The sequence below is a fragment of the Neodiprion lecontei genome, chromosome 1, assembly GCF_021901455.1.
Source record: "Neodiprion lecontei isolate iyNeoLeco1 chromosome 1, iyNeoLeco1.1, whole genome shotgun sequence".
In the NCBI taxonomy this organism is placed as follows: domain Eukaryota; kingdom Metazoa; phylum Arthropoda; class Insecta; order Hymenoptera; family Diprionidae; genus Neodiprion; species Neodiprion lecontei.
The window spans coordinates 11493536-11513256 of NC_060260.1; the positions used below are offsets into that span (position 1 = coordinate 11493536).

Here is a 19721-nt window from a genome sequence, read left to right on the forward strand (position 1 = left end):
CGATGAAAATGCGTCCGTTCTGGACCCGAGTTATATTTATCAAGTTCCACCGCCATCTGACCATAGGACATAGACCTAAAGGTATGTAAAACATACATGGCTTCAAGTTTGGGGGACGAAGCTGCCCCTCAATCGACATGCACACATGCAAAGGTCAGAGACCCATACATACGTATGGGTTTTATCGCGGGCGAGACTCGGGCCGGGTGATATATACGAAAACTAAAAAGTGATCGGAGCTGTATCAATTCCGACGACCATAGTGTGCATCGCTCGAGTGAATTCATTCCTCGTTAAAATATCGGGAAATGAAGTGCCGATTGGCTATTGAATATAGTCAAATTGCAAAAGAGAATCGGTATAACTTGAAAAGAATTGTATAGCGTTATAACGTCATGGAGAACTTTGTAAAGATCGAGAAAATAGGGGAAGGGACTTACGGCGTTGTATACAAAGCTAAGGACAAACTTACCGGGAAACTGGTAGCCCTTAAAAAAATTCGCCTCGAAACGTACGTTTGGTATTACATAAAATAAAATTACCGTTATCTAACCAATATCGTTATAATATTTCTACGTATTTTTCGGTGCTCCTAGATTATAATTTAATTAATTAGACATGATGAATATACGTGTTTTCATAACCTCCCATAGAGGCACGCGCCTCGCGTTCTTTCACGTTTAATCCTCACGTTTCGTTCTCACAAATCTACCTTCTTTACACAGACACAAATTCTGTACCCGGCTTCTAACTCGGCTATGATTTACATTCGATGTAAAACAGTGTGATAATTTCTTTCAACTACAGTCTCTTGTTTCGTCAACAGTCAAGCTGAGATAGAAAGTGATTAAAAATTTTCTTTCGTCGGTTTCTTCTAAAATCGAGAACCACCTAGCAATGAAGACGCTAGCGTCGATTCACAGCCTTGCAATCTTGAATAACCGATCAACTTTATTTTACACAATTTTGAAACTATTTAGGAAGGATAACATGCGAAGCTTGATAACGTAACTGAGTGGGCTTGCTTTTACACTTAACTAACTCGCCTGCTAACCTGTGCGTTGGGGGCAGCTGAATCTGCAGGGGCCACGTGTTAGTAACTGTCGTAGCACCACATGATTCAGCTTACCTCATTGCACGCTACGCATCTGATTTAAGCCCTACGATCTCTTTACTAGTTTATTATTAATATAACGCATATTGGCAGTACAATGTACACATTAGCATCAGCTATCCATACTCACTTATCGTTGAGTATCACTGCTGTACTTGTCTTTTAACCCGTTGTTTCAATATCCATTCTGATAATACTAAACTTTTTGTTCCATCCTATCCAGCGTAAGGATCTCACGTATGTAGTCCAATATTACGGTAATAGTCTTATGCAAGTGCAAAAACTGGCTGGAGCTTCATTAATAAACTCTGTTTACTGCTAAAAAGTACTCTCAATGTGACCTTAAGGTACACAGTAAATCAATCCAAAAGTTTAATTGGAATATCTGTTCCCTTATCTGTTTTATTTCTCTGCTTTATTTGGATTTTATGCAAAATTATTGCCAACGTAGTGAAAACTACGTAAGATTATACTAAGCTCCAAATTGATGCTATTCTTGGTTTAGTTTTGTCACTACTTGTTATCATCGTATGGATTGTTTCAAAGCTTGAATTGAGCTACATACTATGCCAAGTGGAAAAAATTTAGAACAAGCTCGAACAACTACATCAAATTTTTTATAAACTTGTGTAAACGAATCATTCGCACAATCAAATCTAAACTTTGCAACATAGTTCATTTCAAACCAGATATTTGAATCGATAAGTTTACTCAAGTTTAATGCTTGATGCATTTATACGAAAAGCCTGTCGTTGCTCGAGTAGTTTTGATTCTTGTGTAAGAAAATGTGTCTCACTGTTTGTCCTGTTTTCAATTACTTTGTAATAGTTTCTTTCCTCGTTACCATTACAATAACTCGCAATTCTCCAAAGTATCATAATTTTATTTCTGGATCTTACTCACTAACCGTCTCTCTTGAATTCATACAATAATAATTATAAAAAATTGTTTGGCCTTTAATAATAAATACGACATATCTTACCAACTATAATTAGGATGTGTCATCTAAACGAGTTCACGTTTACAAATAATGGATTATGATTTTGTTTCAACTTGTGGCAAAGATTAATTGCAACAAACCAGAACAAGCATAACCAGAATTTAGTAGAGATTACAATGATTTGATTACTTAATTTTCCTATTTTCAACTCTAATAGCGAAATATTATTTCAATCCATATTAGGGAAAGCGAAGGTGTACCATCTACAGCTATTCGAGAAATATCGTTATTAAAGGAACTTACACACCCGAATGTTGTTCAGTTGTTGGATGTTGTCCACTGTGAAAAGAAGCTCTACCTTGTATTTGAATTTCTTCAACAGGATTTGAAAAAATTATTAGATTCTACCAAAGCTGGTTTGAGTCACAGTATTGTAAAGGTACTAAAGATTTACTAATTTTCTTATTGTACGTTATTTTTTAATCTAGTGCAATACTGTTTTTTTGCAAATGATTTCCAGTTCTGATATGAGACTATTCAGTCTGGTTGAAGTTGTAATTCTATTTCAGAGTTATTTACACCAATTATTGAAAGGCATTGCGTTTTGTCACGTTCATCGGGTCTTGCACAGGGATCTGAAACCACAAAATCTACTAATAGATAAAGAGGGATACATAAAATTGGCAGATTTCGGACTTGCCAGAGCATTTGGAGTTCCGGTACGAACATTCACACACGAAGTTGTAACCCTGTGGTACAGAGCTCCAGAGATTCTTCTCGGAACTAAGTTCTATTCAACAGCAGTTGACGTCTGGAGCTTAGGATGTATTTTTGCAGAAATGGTAGAAATATTATTGTCAAAAATTTCTTTTCAAACACCATTCATTTAGTCCTGAGTATATCACTTGTATAATAACACAAACGTTTAATATGGATGTATGGTATAAATATTTGGAAGAAGAAAGGAATGTCTAGAAACCTCCACATTAATATAATCCAAAACTGTAGGCAACAAGGCGAGCATTATTCCCTGGCGATTCAGAAATAGATCAACTGTTCAGAATATTTCGTACTTTGGGAACTCCAGACGAAACTGTTTGGCCTGGAGTTTCGCAACTTCCTGACTACAAGTCAATGTTCCCACGATGGGATGCACGGAGTTTCAACGAAGTTGTGCCATCATTTGACAATGATGCTGAAGACTTGCTCTCGGTAACCAAATTATTTGATGAAGAATTTTTTATAATTTTTTTTACATTACTGATTTGCTTGAACATAAATCAGATGTACTAGTCGTAACTGGAGTTATACAACAGATAATGTTTTTTTGCTTTTAATTTTACAGAAACTATTGACCTACGATCCCAGCAAAAGAATAACAGCTAGGATGGCGTTATCTCATCCTTACTTCAACGGAGTAGAACTAGTTCCACCTCCGCTCATCAAGAAAGACTGACGACTCGTAACACTGTACTAATAATATGCAATAACATTCAAACAATTCAAGTTTTTTTTAAATAAATAGAATTTGAATTACAAAGAAATTCAACACTACATTCAAGTACGATTTATATGGTAGAAAATTCACTGCACTTTCAGAAACATAATATCACAGTCAAAAGCCAATTTTGGCCAGTTTTCCAAAAGAGGAGTCAGTTGTAGCATTTCAACCCTTAATTTTTGTTTCTTGTATACGATAATCTTTGAATGCGTGCTATTATCGAATTATATCTTTATACCTTTCTTCGAACGTTAGCGCAACCTGTGTTGTAATAAATTACAGAAAAAAAAAACGTGCCTCTGCATCAGATGTTGATAAAACGAGGTATTTTAATCTTGTGCAACATGCTAAATTCACACCCATGGTTACCCTTTGAACTTTGAACAAGGGTGTCAATAATTGCAAGGTGACTACTGACTACCTGATGCCTTTTTGCTCTGTGTAAATACAATTACAGATATGATTGTAAGATGAAATATGGTGACAAATGAGATGAAATATTGTTCTGTAAACAGGGAATTCTTTTTAAAATATCAACGAGAATATTTTTGATAACAATGTTAACACAGTTTAAAGAAAAAAAATTATAATATCGTTATGTATAACAACGTGATGTTACAAAAATGTAGAATATTTTTATATCAAATTAGAAACACAAGTATATGTAATTACAATCATAAATTAATATAGGTGCGTATTAACCCATTTTCACGTTTTGTTGAATTGTCAAAATTTCCGGATTTCTATCAAAAAAAGACCTCAATGATTACGGCTCTCCAATATTTATTCAATTATTTCCAAACTGTCTAACACTGACTCACGCACAAAGCTTTCATTTTTATGTAAAATTTGTTTACAAATGACTAATCTAAGCTGTTGGTCAGATTCTGATTCTCAAACTCTTACTAATGCATTATTTCACCGTACGAATAATTTCGCATAAATAAACAATGAAGCCAAAGTCAGCGGTTTATCGGCTGCACCGAAAAACAATATTGATTCAAAGTAGAACTTGACAGCGAACACCTGTTTAGGAAACAAGTTTCCACTTCGTAACTTCAAAAATATGACATGATTAAACAGAATATGAACAGTTTTAATAAGTATATAAATTACCACTTAAGATCGATGTCCTCAGGTTGTTTCGCGATTCAAAAAATCTGCAATTTGACATGATTATTTGCCCTGCCGTAGTGTTTGGATGAGTTCTATTGAATAGTGAGACCAGGCCAATCATATCGCTGAGTGCATGAGAATCAGCCCATCAGAAACAGGCGCGGAATAATTTTATTTACGCAAAACAGCGTATTATCATTCTCTAAGATTTTAGGTGTGTGTTGTGTGTTCCTCCGGCGGACAAATTTTCGTCCCGTTCTGCTCTGACCATATGGAAGCCATCTTGAAAATATACAGCACTGTATGCCAGGTGGAGATTACTAGCTCTGATCGTTTTAGTTACACTTTATACAGAGAGAAACCTCTTTATACACTTTTTACATTTTCCCAGGAAAGGGCACCTTCCATTGGCTAGATTCAGGAAAAGTGTAAAAAGTGTAGAAAAGTGTAACTAAAACGAACAGAGCTACTACTAACTCCGTTCTAGCTCCGTGGTGGTTGATGTCTATGCTTAAAATGCGTGCCAAATGACATCAAATGCGATTGGTTGAAAATCCAAGATGGGCGTTGATATGGTCGGGGCACGCCAATGGGTTCTTCGATATGGGTGCGCAAGAGCACCGTTTTCTTGTTGCCTCTGCGTAATCCACTTTTTTTGTTCCGCAGGTACTTTACTGTTTGCGAATTGCGATGTCGCAGACGGTTAAAAAAATGGCAGCGCTGGGTGCTGGTAGTCCGTACTTCGTCTCTATCCGTCGACACTCTGACCGTGAATATTTACGCTGAGAAGAAAAAAACGAGAGTTAAGTTGAAATCGAATTAAAATGGTACGTTAGATTTGATTACGTTAAAACTTGGTATGATCTTCAACAGATGCTGACCTTCCTAACCTCTAAAATTCTCTACTTCGCACTTATCAGTTCAATCTGTGTATGAAAATTTCACAATTTATCCCAAGGGAATAATTTTTAATGCTCAGTTGATTTGAAGAATACACAGTAATTCCGGGAACTCAATTTCAACTAGTAATACGAATCACATTCGTTATTTACATGGATAACACGAATTCTAATTCGCAAATTTTTCTCTATTCGCGCTCCTCCGTTGATGTTCTTTTAGAAAAAAATGGATGTTCTTATATTGAAACATATCACTGTCATATTAACAATAAAACAATTTTATGTATGCATTATTTCTATTTTGATTGCGCCATTCCTCATAACATAAAAACATTAATGATGATGAAATAAGTTTGAAATGTTTCTGTACTCGCAGCAGTAATTTTCTTTTTTGTTTGTTAAATTCTCCACTAACTTTATCATGACAATATTAATATTTCGTGTAAAAGATGATGAATTTTGTCAAACATTTTAACTGTCAATAGATGTTTAACATCATAGGTTAATTTATAGTCAATATTAATTAATGCCCATATATTAATAGAGTCAAACCGCAGAGTCTGGGAAAGAAGTCGATGAAAGTAATGACGATCAGGAGGATTTTTCATTATCACATGAAGAAAATGTGGAAAACACATTGGCTTCATTCAGGGAAAGATGGCAACGAGAACTTGAAATATCACCCAGAAAGGAACCAAACATACAAGTTTCTCAAATCTCAAATAACATCCCTTCAGAAGGAGATTCAGCATCCATTGAAAACAAGGTATCCGATATATAATAAAAATGCATTAGAGTAATATATTTCATAATGTTGAACTTTATGATGATAATGTAAGCAGTTTAGAGGAAGGCGCACAAATCATATAATTAGTTATTTGTGTGGTAAGAATCTTTCTTCTGCCATTCGCTAAACAAACTCATATTGGTGAAGTAATTGAATTTTTTCTTTGTGTTTCTTCGCATTGACATAGTTCGATTGCATTAGATTTTGAATCAATCTTAAATTTACTTGTTAATAATATCATACAAATCGTTTTATTACAGGCTAAAACCTTATTCCTCAAAGGTATAGAGAATGAGCAAAATGGCAAACTGTATGAAGCAATTCAGTTCTATAAACGTGCTGTGCAGCTCATACCTGATATTGAGTTTCGCTTGTATGAATCTACAAAACCAAAAACACGTGAGAGGCTTGATCCTGAGAACAGCATAGAAGTACAAGATAAAGATCCAGGCATAGAGATGGACGAGGAAGAAGATAACGAAGATGATGGAGATCTACTTACTAAAATAACACGAATTATTTGTAAAAATCAACGTGTTTGTTCTCCGCAATTTGAGCAAAGTGTAAGTGTCTGAAAAATGTAATACGCATACCACATTTTGCAACAGCTTGTGTACTCGAGTTTGAAACACTGCTGAAGTTTATCATAAGTTTCAGTCGTGAAGCATGTAAAGCCAAATACAAAAGATCCTCTCTGATTGGGTTCAATTTCTCCGTTTTTTAATTCGATTTTCACGTTTCTCAAAACTCGTGCCGCTATTCAGGAAATCATTAATGAAAGCTTTGCACAATATGTCATACCTTTGGTGACTGAAACCAGCGTATAAGTCCAGCGTTGTAAGTTTGAAGTACAGGTATCCAGCTATTAAAGCACACTGAGTTTTTTAACAACACGATTTCTAGATAAATCAGTTTCATGGAAGTAGGTTATTACTAACAAAACATCACTGTAGTTTTTAGCTGAAGATAACAGTGGTTTCATTTTTCCAGACAACGCATATATCAGCCTTACCTATGGAGATAATATTATACATTCTGAGATGGGTGGTTTCATCAGAGCTTGATTTAAGATCCCTAGAGGTGTTTGCAAAAGTATGTCGTGGTTTTTTCGTATCAGCTAGAGACGATGAGATTTGGAGATTAGCTTGCATCAAGTAAGGAGGGATTATTCAAGCATCCTACATGAATATGCAATATTGGAAAACAGTTACATTCATTTTCACCTTTTAAAACCCAATGTATCCCGAAACTGCAACATTTTTTTAAGGCAGTGAAAAAAATGCCAATTTTTCTATTTCTCAAGTAATCTTCATCAATTGCAATAATGTTGCAGAGCATGGGGTGTAAATTGTGGTACATTTGAGCCTGATTACAAATCGTGGAGACAAATGTTCGTAGAACGTCCAAGACTTCGTTACAACGGCTGCTACATCAGTAAAACATCCTATGTACGTCACGGTGAAAACAGTTTTCAAGATCAATTTTATAGGCCATGGCATCTTGTTGAATACTTCAGGTATCTTCGGTAAGAGAAGAGATTTTATTCAACCATATTTATGGAACTTGGAAATTGTCACTCAGACCTTTTCTGATTATATTTTTGTTAATTTATTTTCGGCAGCTTCTTCCCAGAGGGTCGAGTTTTAATGCTAACATCGGCAGACGAAGCTCAGAGTTGTGTGAATTCTTTGAAACAACGAAATCCAAAAAACCCTTCAGTATTGATTGGTCATTACAGGCTTCACTTAAATTGTGTAATATTGGTATTAAAAAGCCAAGAAACCAAAACAAATAACAATGCTTACCGGCGTAGAAGAAGAGACCCAATTCACGATAGTGGCGAAAAAACTTTTCACTTGGTTAGCATTTTTTCTTTTCTGAACTATTGGATAAAAGTTGAAATGGTTTCTATTTTTCTCATTCTATTTCCGATTAATGCTCTCCTAAGAGCACGTGAATTATTTTCAGGAATTTGAGATTCAAAACCTTTATAAGAGGGCCAATTCGCAGCTAGCTTGGAAAACTTACAACATATTCACCAAGTACTGGAACGGGCAAGAAAACAGTACATGCCTAAATCTCGCAGGAAGCTTGTACCCTGCTTTCAAATTCAGCCGTGTAAAAAGTTATACTATGGAAAGTGAATCACCATTACAATAAATATATTACGTATTTTTTTAATCAGATTTTGACATGTTGCGATGTAATTATGTATAGTTATGAATACTTTAGATATCTGATAGTTGTTCAGGGTTGCGATAAGTTTCTTCACTTTTCTCTCAATATTCTTAATTATATAATCTGGTAAAATGGTCTACCGAATTAATGCAATCGCTGAATCGATTTGCTGATTTATCATTTATACACACAGTACGTTTAAATATGACAATTTTGTACACACGATATGCAATTTTAATCACATGTACGTACAAATTATGTGTACATTGGAGGTGAAAAATGTGTTACTTTACTTTTTCTTGCAGACTCTTTGATAAGTATTTAACGTTATTTTATAAAGAATATTTTGCGTGAAAATTGGCAATTTTTCTCCATGAGAGTCAGTGGATGGCCGTCACTGTATTGTGTTTTATTCAGCAGAACGAAATATATCTGTCATGCTCCTATTCCGATGAAGATTCTCTTTTTCGGATAGAACTTTAGCATTTATTAACTTTCATTCAAACTTGGAATAGCTGTGATCGATTGAAATTCAGTAACGTTATAGACAAATGTACATTTATTTAAAGTACGATTAAAAACCAACTTGAATATAATGGGTGTATTTTTGGTTTCTTTCCGTATGTTATGTTTGAAATGTTTTGGCAATCGAGAATTGAAGCGAAAAACAGTAACATTGATTCGTTGATAAAAGTGAAGTGATTGTACGTCTTAGAGCACCCTAACATTAATATCGTTGATAACACCGGCCCACAAACAAAAAAGTGGTCTGCACCTTTGATCGGACCTACCTATCTTTATGTATTTTGACGCGCTGAATCCGAATCTGAAGTTTATTCAACCATAAGCCATTTAAAATCTAAGTAAATTGCAAATAAACCTCTGAAAATTGCGAAAAATAGCAAAAAATTGAAGGTGAGAAGCTTGTGCCACAAAATTTTTTGGGAAATAAAAAGAGTGAAAATTACGGAAATTTAGTTGAAGAGTTGTTGGACAATTACGATACTATGGGTTGCTTAATGAATCTTAAATTGCATTTCTTACATTCTCACCTTCAACACGTTCCTGAAAATCTTGGCGACTACAGTGAAGAGCAAGGCGAAAGATTCCACCAAGTCATAAGTGAAATGGAGAGTCGATATCAAGGAAAGTGGAATGTCAATATGATGGCAGATCATTGCTGGACACTGAAGAGAGATGTACCCGGTGAAAACAGAAAGCGAAAAAGAAACCCTTTGCGTAGGTCATTCGAAGACAAAAGGGTTCGACACAAGCGAAGAACACCTTGAAATCAGAAAGGTCGTTCCTTATCTTCTTATGGTTTTTAAAAAGATTTTTTGATAGAAATAAATTTAATTAAGTTCAATCAATTTTTTTCATTACTATATGTCCAATTATCCGCATTAGCTTAATTTTTTTGAGGGCTAACGGGCCAAATAAACTTTAAATTTATATCTATTTACAAATTGTTAAAATTTAAAATTAATAAGGAATTACAAGACTGGAAAGCCATCAAAATCTGAAAAATAAATTCAAATTTATATTCCGCGAATCAAATAACGTAATATATATTTTGTTTTGATTTAATAAATTATTTTCATCACAACACCATCAATTTTTTTAAATTTTTAGAGATTTTTTGCTATTTTCCGCAATTTTCAGGGATTTTTTTGCAATTTACTTAGATTTTAAGGGGCACACCTAGTGTGACAGCCTAAAAAAAGTCAATTTTTGGGAATTAAAAAAAAAAAAAAACTAGTGAATCAATCGTTTTAAAATTTTTAGGGTATATTTATACATGTTTTGAGAATACACAGTAAAATTTTCGGAATAATATATTAAATATTTTTGAAATGACACGCGATCTCCGGTGGCGCCAAAAAAAAAGGTCCTCCACTGCTGGAGTGATTGCAGCCTTCTCCGTTGATAAAACTTAAAAAAAAAAATTCTCGTTAAACGAAAACATATTGTCTGTACGATGACACTCGGGCGAACAAAAAAATCAAAAATTGACGAAATGGCGGCATGTTGAAAAAAAAAGTTAAATTTTACCCAAAATTTTGGTCGTTTTTGGCCTACCAAAATCCGATTTTTGATCAGATCAAAAAAATGGAGGGTCATCGTATGGAGAACTATATAGAGAAGATGCAAAAAAAATTTGATAGCGATCGAATCATTTGTCTCCGAGTAATCACTCCAGCAAATTCGAAAAATGCTGTTTCAAGAAAAACGCGTTTACGAAGTACTCGATACAACGGTCACAATAACACCAAATGTATCTGGCTCCGAAAATACGTGACGTGGCAGTAAACGAAAGATATACCTGAAGGCTCACAACAGAAACCGGAATCCTATTTGCAAAGGTTGGAAAAGACGGTAGACTCCGAACAATAGCTCAGGTATGTCCCGTAGCCAATGCAACTGTCTAACTGCCGAGCGGCTACTCTTTTAAATAGCTGTAACTCAAAAACTATTTAAGATATCGATTTAAAATTTCAGTATGTTATTTTTAAAGGTATAACCTATCGAAATATGAAAAAAAAAACGATTTTTTGAAAATTTCACACTAGGTATGACCCTTAAATGGCTTATGGTTAAATAAACTTCAGATTTGGATTCAGCGGACCAAAATACATAAATATCATACTTGGTCTATAGTTGCATGAATTTTTTTCTTACCAAAACTGCTAATTTTTCGCGATTTTTATGTGTTTTGCAATTTACTCAAAATTTTAGGGTGTACGGGCAAAACTGACTTATAAATTCGGATTCGACGCGTCAAAATACATAAAGATAGGTAGGTCCGGTCAAAGATGCAGACCACTTTTTTTTTGTGGGCCGGTGTAATTATATGATCAAATAGATATTGATATACTATGTGATGTATTTTGAATAAGATTGAGAGTTAGAAATATGTGGATTACAAAAATTATTGACCTGGACATTTATGCGTATTTCTGCCGCTGTAGTGGGACAAAAAGAAAATCTTATTTACAAATATAAATTATAATTATAAATCCTGCAGAAGTTTTAGACTTTACACTAATAACGTTGATCAAACACCTATAGAATCACCGTTTACTGGTCTATCAATAATTTCTTGTTATTTCATTCGGCTACATTAAAAACACCGCGCAATCATAGATCCATGTAACAAATGTCAATATTTCTGTAATATGACATTATAAAAGTACTGTACAAAGCACACAGTACTCATAATTCGTTACTCTGTACATATTATACCCACGTATAAACAAATAAATATGTTCATATGAGTACATACCTACGCATACAGGGTGTTCCAAAAATTTCATCGACGACCGAATAACTTGAAAATATCGAGTCGTAGAAAAAAAAGGTGGGTATTAATGCTGTACGATTTTTCCCTAGCTACCCAGTGGTGACCTTGGCTTTGACCTTTCCAAGGACCTTCGAGGTCGTTTCAAGGTCAAGGCAATTTTTTTTAAATGGGTGAGAGAGAGAAATTTTGTGTTCAGCTAATACCTAAGGGAAAGCGAAAAATTATTATTGGCTGAGCATGAATAGGGAAATAGTTTCGTTATAATGCCTGTTTAACTTAAGTTGAATTACGCAATAAGCTATATATGCGGGTGGTCCCCTTATCGTCGGTCCCAAGTCTTCCAAATTTACCACTGAAGTCGGGCGCTATAATCAAGTAAAACCGGCGAGTGATTGTGGCGCGCCCAGTTTTGAATATATAAATTTTGAAGGAATTGTTCGCTATTTTACACAGCGGACAGTTATTTTAAAAGACATATAGCGTTACTTAACCCTCCATCCCCACCGTGTACACTAGCATTATGTGAACATTTGAAAGCTCTCATTGTGGCTAACGTTAAAAAGTTTTTTCATAAAGTCAAAATATTTCGATCCAAAACCTATTGGAGTATAAAAAACATATATTTTTCTGTATTCAAGAATTTTTTCGACACTTGACTTTTGACGGTTCCCTGTAAAATAACATACGAGCACTAGAGTGTCCATAGCGGGTACCGGGTGTCAAAAAATAACAGTGTGGGAGGAGTGTTTTAGGTTTATATCTTGGTATTGCTTGTAGTTGAGATAGACAACACTGTTATTATATAATATTTTACACTCTGCGAGGCCCGGGGCTAAGTATCGCAGGGGCCCTCTTAGAGGCAGAGAAAAACCCAATTTATGCGAAAACGGGAGATTGAATCGGAATTTTTCAATGATAGAACATTTACTTTGACAAAGAAATATTATTTTAATACACATAATTGATGCTCACTGTGATTCGTCGTTATTATAATTGAAAACATTTTTTTCTCGATTTAACTTGAGCGAATTCTGCAATTAAGGGGAGAAATCCCTTTGGAAGCGTGAAAAATAGGTATTTTTCGATAATTTTTTTAGAGGGGAAAAAATTATCTAATAATTTTCAAATTTTAACATAATTTTATTGAAGCATTCAAGGTGAGAAATGTTTTTTTTTGTTGCGATCATACACAAAATGGCGGCGTTATTAAGGGTCTTGGGACGCCTGTTTTCCGTGACATCGAAAAGTGCTGCAGTTGTCACTCTTTTGCTGTTGATCTGAAAAAGATTTAACAAGTGTTATTCGTTTATTGACATATTAAGGGGAAGGATGTACCTAAAAAATGATGACAAAGTGCAAAATTAAAAATTTGGGAGCCCTTTTATTCTAAGGGTCGAATTTTCGACCTTTTTTTCGACATACTTGACCCCTAAAAAGGTATTTATTTACGCGCTACCTTTCGAACTTTAGGTACATCCTTCCGATAATATTACCGAGTGTGATTTCCCAAAATTTCATCGAAATCGGTCGATAACTTTTGGAGCTACAACACGAGCAGTTTTTGAAAATGTTGTTACGAGATAATCCCGTTTAAAGTTTCAACATGTGAAAACTAGCGATGCCAGGCGCGTACAGCAGACCTTCTTCTTCCTCGAAAAGCACATTTTCGGGCTATATTGCCTCGCGTTCCTTTCGGATAGTTTGGCATTTTACTTTGGTAAACTCGGCCATTCGTGACAAAATTTCAAACGAAACTGAATCTGTTTTTCGGGCAACGTATCGTTCCGTATACCTACCGTTTCACGCCATATGGATATATCTATAATGTCCCTTTTATAAAATTTCTCGAAACATCTGCCTGGTCAAAAAAAAAGGTACATAAGGGAGCACTGTGATGTGAAGGTTGCTCCGCCTCTAACGGTCCGACCGCCCGACTCGCTACCTGACCGCACGCTGTCGCTCCGCTCTACACTATATGCGATAACTCCGAAAATATTGATTATTTCGGCTTTTCCTTTGGTCAGTATATTCTTTGGGTATTATACTTTCGAAATATGTAAAAAAAAAAATCGATTTTTTGAAAATTCTAAAGGGATTCCTCCCCTTAAATCATTGAAGTCGAGTGACCTGAGCAACTCTTTTTCGATACTCAATTGAGATTAAGAGGACGATCTTTCGTTTAGCACTGGATCGGAACATGTTTTTAATCCGTTTTAGAACCGAAAATGATCTCTCTGTCTCGCAGTTTGCTATTGGTATAGTAAGTAGTAATCTATACGCAATATACGTGTTAGGAAAAACTTGGACCATTTCTGGATGAATCATCAAATTCATAACTTTTAAAGCATTTAATATTTCATCGCTTTCATTGTCAGGTATTTCTGAACGGCTCGAAAAAAAACCTCTAGGCTGCAATTTTAGTAGTAGAATAAACTGCCTTGATCCAAACGATAAACTTTCAATCAACCCTCAACCTACGATTTAACTTCCGATCGCCGGGGCCCGTAATCAACGACAAGCTCGGTCACACGTGTAAATACAACGGCTTTCACTCGTGATTCTCACGTTTGGCCCGATCGACGTAGCACGTCTTTCACGCGATATTGTTGGCGAAGGGGTTAAGTTCTTAGAACAACAATCGCGAATTCTTTCAGGCATCGAATATCTAAATTCCTACAGAAATACTGGATCCTGTCAAAAAATTGTATCGAATAAGAATATATTATTCGTACACAGTATTACGAGAAAATTTACTTTCTCTTACCTTATAATGACATGCTCTCGGAACGTTTCCAAATAACGGACCCGGTAGAGGCCCCTGGTGTTTTTGGGGCCCGGGGATGCAGTCCCAGCCAGCCCCTCGCTTAGTCGGGCCCGGCACGTAACGGTACCTTTCGCCCGAGTACTGTTGAGGGTATATACAGGATTGAGGAATTTATACATTTCTTGGAAAACCATAAGCTCACCATTTCCTTCGCTTTGTCTGAAAAACGGAGGTATTGTCTGCTCGAGGGACCCTTATACCTGAAGACGCCGCCTATGAAAGAACCCAATATACCTGCGAACGTCGCAGCTGCTTGCAATTCTTGGAAAACCATGAGCTCACCATTTTCCTTCGCTTTGTCTGAAAAACGGAGGTATTGTCTGCTCGAGGGACCCTTATACCTGAAGACCGCCGCCTATGAAACAACCCAATATACCTGCGAACGTCGCAGCTGCTGTCGTTAGATTGTTGCTGCCTTGGCCGCCCCCAAAATTTACGAGCGGAAAACTTTCCAGTCAAATCCGAGGTGCCGGCCATGTTTTTTCATGTTCAGGAAGGTTCGAACCACGATTAAAAAAAAAAAAAAATAATAATCGTAGGGGGTGGAGGGTGGCACCCTGATTTTTTCTTGATGCACGACCTCGAACTCCTCTATCGATTGGTACTGGACTTGATCGTAACTTCAATCTGGGATGTCGATCCCGAGGAAATTGACTGGAAAAAGCCTTGCTTCGATACTTCAGACGGGATCCAGGATTTCTGGGAATCCAGGGAATAGTGCCCGCCTCCTCTCCCTTCCCCCACCACGCCGCTTCACTGTTCCACGCCTCGAGTTATTCGAACGTACGGACGTTCAACGGCGTTATTGCTTATTCGTGACAGCGCCGTCGAAGTTCTCACTTCACGAAAGTACTCGAACGCGAATCGACGTACAGTTCCAAGTACAAGTTCTAATTCTTAACGGGCGGATCATGGAACAGGATCTTGAAAGTAGCACACTCGGTCAAATGGAAGATCAAAGTATCACGCTGGCGAAGCAAGTCGAAGGGCTGAAGATTGAGGCAGTAAGCCTCCAAAATCATTTGGAGAAGCCGATCGAAAGTTGTCAAGAAATTCTGGAGCGCATTAGGAAATGTATTACCATTAAGAAAGATACTGTAAGTTTTTCGTTCAAACTTTAACCAGCATCACTTCACTTTTACCTGTCGTCGAGTGTCGTGTCTAGCCAATTTTTGTCAACTTTCAGCTTGAGGATAAAATCGAAAGATGCAAACAGGAGATAAGGAACAAAACCTTAAAATACATTACGAAACTTCGTTCGCGAATCGAAGATTTGTGGCGAGACTGTTATTATGGGGAGGAGGAATGTTTCAAGCCCTTTCGAGAACAAACCTTTACGGAGGATTTGTTCACCCTCCACGAAATAGAGATGGAGAGGTTGTGCCAACACTACAATTTTTGCAGGTATTATTTTCCACCATTCTTATATCATCCCCCATGCAAGAAAAAGGGCTGCCGTTGATAAGTAAATGTTGTGTTTTTTCTAGACCATTTGTTGGGCTTGTTAACAAACGACAGGACTTGGCCAAACAAATATATATGGTGGAACACCGTACGAAGGTTACAAATCTTTATCAGAATCAAGGTGACCGGCGTCTTGCACATAATAGCCGGCGTAGAGACACTAGAAAGGTATTCACATCAGAAATAAATTCGATATAGCTGACCAAAAAATGTCAATAATTTTTTGATAAAAATAAAGAATATACTGTCATTACTGTAAAAGCTGTGAGTTTCTCTTTCAGATTTTAACCGGTATCATTTTACTGTTACGTGTTACGTTAGGTATCGTGTCTAGACAATTTTTGTGAACTTTCAGTTGAAAGCTGAAACCAAAAGATCCATACGGCTGAGAGGTGAGAATATTGAAAGGGTCGTACGAAAATTGCGTTATCGAATCCAAGAATTGTGGCATCAATGTTATGTTGGGGACGATGAACGTAGAGCGTTCCAGCTCTATGAAGTTTATCCTATTACGGAGCATTCGCTCTCCAGCTGCGAAAAAGGGTTAAAAAAGCAGTGCAAGAATTATGGATACAACAGGTATTATTTTTTCCAATTTTCTTACTATCCGCCAGATAAGAAGACCGGCCGTTGATAAGAAATGGCGATATTTACGGAACAATATTTGAACTTTTTAGGCAACCAAGTATGATATGGATAGAAATTCCGGAACTGGAAGATAGCCAGGCCTCTGGAGAAGAAGCGATTCGCAATCTTCAACAGGTATTTATGCCGGAAGTAAATTCGGTGTATTGAATATCGATTCCAACGATCAAATGCTTAGTACTGGTAATTTTGCACTAGTTTTAACAAAAGCGATGGAATACATACGTCGTTCTTGGTTCATTCTGTTTTCACATTAGTGACAAGCATCGCAATAATGTCATCCATCCACGATGACAATCTTACAGAATAATATTTTATTAAATTGAAAAAAGTGCTGAGTCAGACTTATAGTTGAATTTTCATTCATTCAGGAACTGCTGGAGCTAGAGAAACAATTAAAAGTTTTGGTCGAACAGTACGAAAAGGAACATGGGGAACCATATAAGACAAATGGAAGAATATTGGGCGGCTCGTTGCAATTATCCGGGACGGAATACATGGCAGTTGAACGACCCGAGATTACGCTAAAGTAGGCTAGAAAGAGATCATTTGAGTGCATCGTCGGGCGTTGGAATACGGCGTATATCTCCTGCGAATTCTGAAGAGAGGGAAAAGACGGTCCAAAACCCCCGCAATAAATTGCCGTCGACACCTCGCTAGGAATCAGGGAGTCCGAAAATTACGTCAACCTCACTCAGTTGACTGTTGACAAGAATCTGAGAATATTTTACTGAAGCATTCTGCAGCATCAAACGTCTACATATTATATAGGATTAGTTATTTCTCATTATAAGTATCATACAAAAAACAAAATGGCGATAAGATGATTTCGATTCATGGACGATTCGTCATTACATCCCTGAAAACCAAGAGATAATTTTGCTACTGTGAGCACAGTTAATCGAAGATACATAAGTGCATTAATTGATGTAACAGATAGATTAAGCAAAATCTATTTCTATTTATAATCTCTGTGTAAGATGAAATATGCATTCTGAACTTTTGTAATCACGGTACTTTGTTGTTTTTCACTTGAAACTATGTAATCAATACATTATTATAAACATATTGTAAAACTCTCCGGGATTATTGTTTTCGTTCAGTGCGCTCGAGTAACAGAACCTGGGAACCTGTAAGATCGGTACGAGTCGGCATTTTCCAAGCACATGGCATTATACACCGAACGACATGTTTGTAAAGACTAATCGGTTTGAAATGTTCGTGCATTTCTCCGTTGCTTTGGTCCGGTAGAGTTCGGTCAGTCAATCATTCTCGAATGAAGACAAACTTTTTTCTTGGATTATCGATGCGCGCGTTTTCAATTCTTGCAACTTCTCCAAAATCTAATCCAACTCACTGTTCGTCGAAAGCAATCGAAATCCGAATTTACCGTTGTTTTTCCGTCCTCTGGTCAACGACGTTGCCGACTCCCAGTGTTTAAACCCAGATACATTATCGAGACGATAAACAGTAAACTTTTCCGAATGATCATGTGTCATTAGAGATAATTGACAGAGTAAATGTCCAAAGTGTATCGTTTGTAAAGTCCAATTCTGGTAATTGATTGTTCGGCCTGCAGCAGCGAGATGTAACAACTATCTGTATGTTTTATTATCTAATCTAAATGTTAGGTTCACGACTCACATTTCATCTTTCAAATCAATAAAAGATCGACATTGCGATAAGTGTGCAAGATATGCGTTCGAATTGCATTGACGTAATGTCCTTCTGTTATACCGTAAGTTTTGATAAATGTAGAGTACGTAACCCAATGAGGATAATTTGAGGAAGAGTTTGGTCAGGGAAAGTCATCGATTGACAAATTGCAACATTATTTTGATATGTTGCAATGTAATTGTGTATAATTACGAATGGTCAAGTATCTAATACCTGTTCGGGACTGTGATAAGGTTTCTGATTCTTTTTCTCATCATTCCTGCTTATATAGTCTGGCAAAATGTTTTGTCGAATTAATTCAATCATCAAATTTGAAATTTATCAACTTTTGTTCAAAACCCGGAGAATCGAATAGCTCTGATCGGTTGAAAATGAGTAACGGTATAGAAAAATGTGTATTTATTTAAACTTCGACAAATAACTATAAACTTGAATCGAGTGGATGGATTATTGTTCTTTCGTCTGTCATGTTTAAAATATTTTGGCAATCGAGCATTGAAAGGAAAAACAGTAAGATTGATTCGTTAGAAAATAATTGTGGTGATTATAAACTGAGAAAGAAGTTATTGAAGCAAACAACTAATTTTTTTCACTTGCAGTTTATTTGGTCCGAACAACTTCTCACCCTGAACAATCATTTTTTTGTCGAAACATAAATATTGATATACAGATTAGAATGCTATATGCTTTCGAGTTCAATGTATTTCAAACAATCACATATTCATCTCATAGCATTAAACTGAAAATTTCGTATCGGAAATTTCGCGCCACTCAGCAAACTTTGAATTATTTTTTATTTTTTCCAAATACGGATTTTTTAAATTGAAAACTACAGCAATTGTAGCTCTGAACAAATGGGCTCTCAGAACTATACAAACTTATGGATTATTTGGATCAATTAATATTTATTGAATCTAATAAATTTTTTTTCTCACTGTACGGGCTCAAAGCGAGCTAACAATAATATCGTTGGTGATTATCTGATCAAATAGAATTTGATACATTATGCGATCTATCTTGAAGAAGATTGAGAATGATAAATATGCGGATTATACCAATTATTGACCTGGACATTTATGCGTATTTCTGCCGTTCTAGTGGGACAAAAAGAAAATCTTATTTACAAATATAAATTATAATTATAATTCCTGCAAAAGTTTTAGACTTTACACTAATAACGTTGATTAAACACCTATAGAATCACCGCTTACTGGTCTATCAATAATTTTTTGTTATTTCATTTGGCTACATTAAAAACACCGCGCAATCATAGAT

General features: G+C 36.0%; 3 protein-coding genes across 4 annotated transcripts; all 3 read left to right on the forward strand.

The window, feature by feature from the left end:
- Positions 1-116: 116 nt before the first annotated feature.
- Positions 117-3913, forward strand: LOC107223016 (cyclin-dependent kinase 2). The gene is made up of 5 exons (XM_015662578.2): positions 117-511; positions 2298-2493; positions 2624-2896; positions 3063-3266; positions 3400-3913. The coding sequence occupies exons 1-5, from the start codon at positions 396-398 to the stop codon at positions 3508-3510; spliced, it is 900 nt and encodes a 299-aa protein (XP_015518064.1). The 5' UTR covers positions 117-395; the 3' UTR covers positions 3511-3913.
- A 1424-nt stretch (positions 3914-5337) lies between these two features.
- On the forward strand, positions 5338-9131 carry LOC107223006 (F-box only protein 9). Of its 2 annotated transcripts, none has more exons than XM_046742586.1 (7): positions 5338-5498; positions 6115-6336; positions 6618-6920; positions 7348-7511; positions 7691-7882; positions 7979-8216; positions 8326-9131. In XM_046742586.1, exons 1-7 carry the CDS (start codon positions 5496-5498, stop codon positions 8515-8517), a joined length of 1314 nt encoding a protein of 437 aa, XP_046598542.1. In that variant the 5' UTR covers positions 5338-5495; the 3' UTR covers positions 8518-9131. The 2 variants fall into 2 exon arrangements, with proteins under 2 accessions (XP_046598542.1, XP_046598550.1); XM_046742594.1 differs by having other exon boundaries at positions 8306-8447.
- Positions 9132-15468: 6337 nt separating this feature from the next.
- On the forward strand, positions 15469-19194 carry LOC107223011 (protein regulator of cytokinesis 1). The gene is made up of 6 exons (XM_015662574.2): positions 15469-15757; positions 15847-16064; positions 16148-16292; positions 16480-16703; positions 16802-16886; positions 17141-19194. The coding sequence occupies exons 1-6, from the start codon at positions 15572-15574 to the stop codon at positions 17300-17302; spliced, it is 1020 nt and encodes a 339-aa protein (XP_015518060.1). The 5' UTR covers positions 15469-15571; the 3' UTR covers positions 17303-19194.
- The last annotated feature ends 527 nt before the right edge of the window (positions 19195-19721 follow it).

What these genes read in the sequence shown, in the direction of transcription:
- LOC107223011 (XM_015662574.2), top strand. Translation starts at nt 15,572, where the DNA reads ATGGAACAGGATCTTGAAAGTAGCACACTCGGTCAAATGGAAGATCAA. An exon ending in CAACACTACAATTTTTGCAG is followed by an intron (nt 16,065 to 16,147) that starts GTATTATTTTCC and finishes TGTTTTTTCTAG; the next exon opens with ACCATTTGTTGGGCTTGTTA. An exon ending in GGCGTAGAGACACTAGAAAG is followed by an intron (nt 16,293 to 16,479) that starts GTATTCACATCA and finishes GTGAACTTTCAG; the next exon opens with TTGAAAGCTGAAACCAAAAG.
- LOC107223016 (XM_015662578.2), top strand. Translation starts at nt 396, where the DNA reads ATGGAGAACTTTGTAAAGATCGAGAAAATAGGGGAAGGGACTTACGGC. An exon ending in AAAAAAATTCGCCTCGAAAC is followed by an intron (nt 512 to 2,297) that starts GTACGTTTGGTA and finishes AATCCATATTAG; the next exon opens with GGAAAGCGAAGGTGTACCAT. An exon ending in TGAGTCACAGTATTGTAAAG is followed by an intron (nt 2,494 to 2,623) that starts GTACTAAAGATT and finishes ATTCTATTTCAG; the next exon opens with AGTTATTTACACCAATTATT.
- LOC107223006 (XM_046742586.1), top strand. An exon ending in CTCCGCAATTTGAGCAAAGT is followed by an intron (nt 6,921 to 7,347) that starts GTAAGTGTCTGA and finishes TCATTTTTCCAG; the next exon opens with ACAACGCATATATCAGCCTT. An exon ending in TGGAGATTAGCTTGCATCAA is followed by an intron (nt 7,512 to 7,690) that starts GTAAGGAGGGAT and finishes ATAATGTTGCAG; the next exon opens with AGCATGGGGTGTAAATTGTG.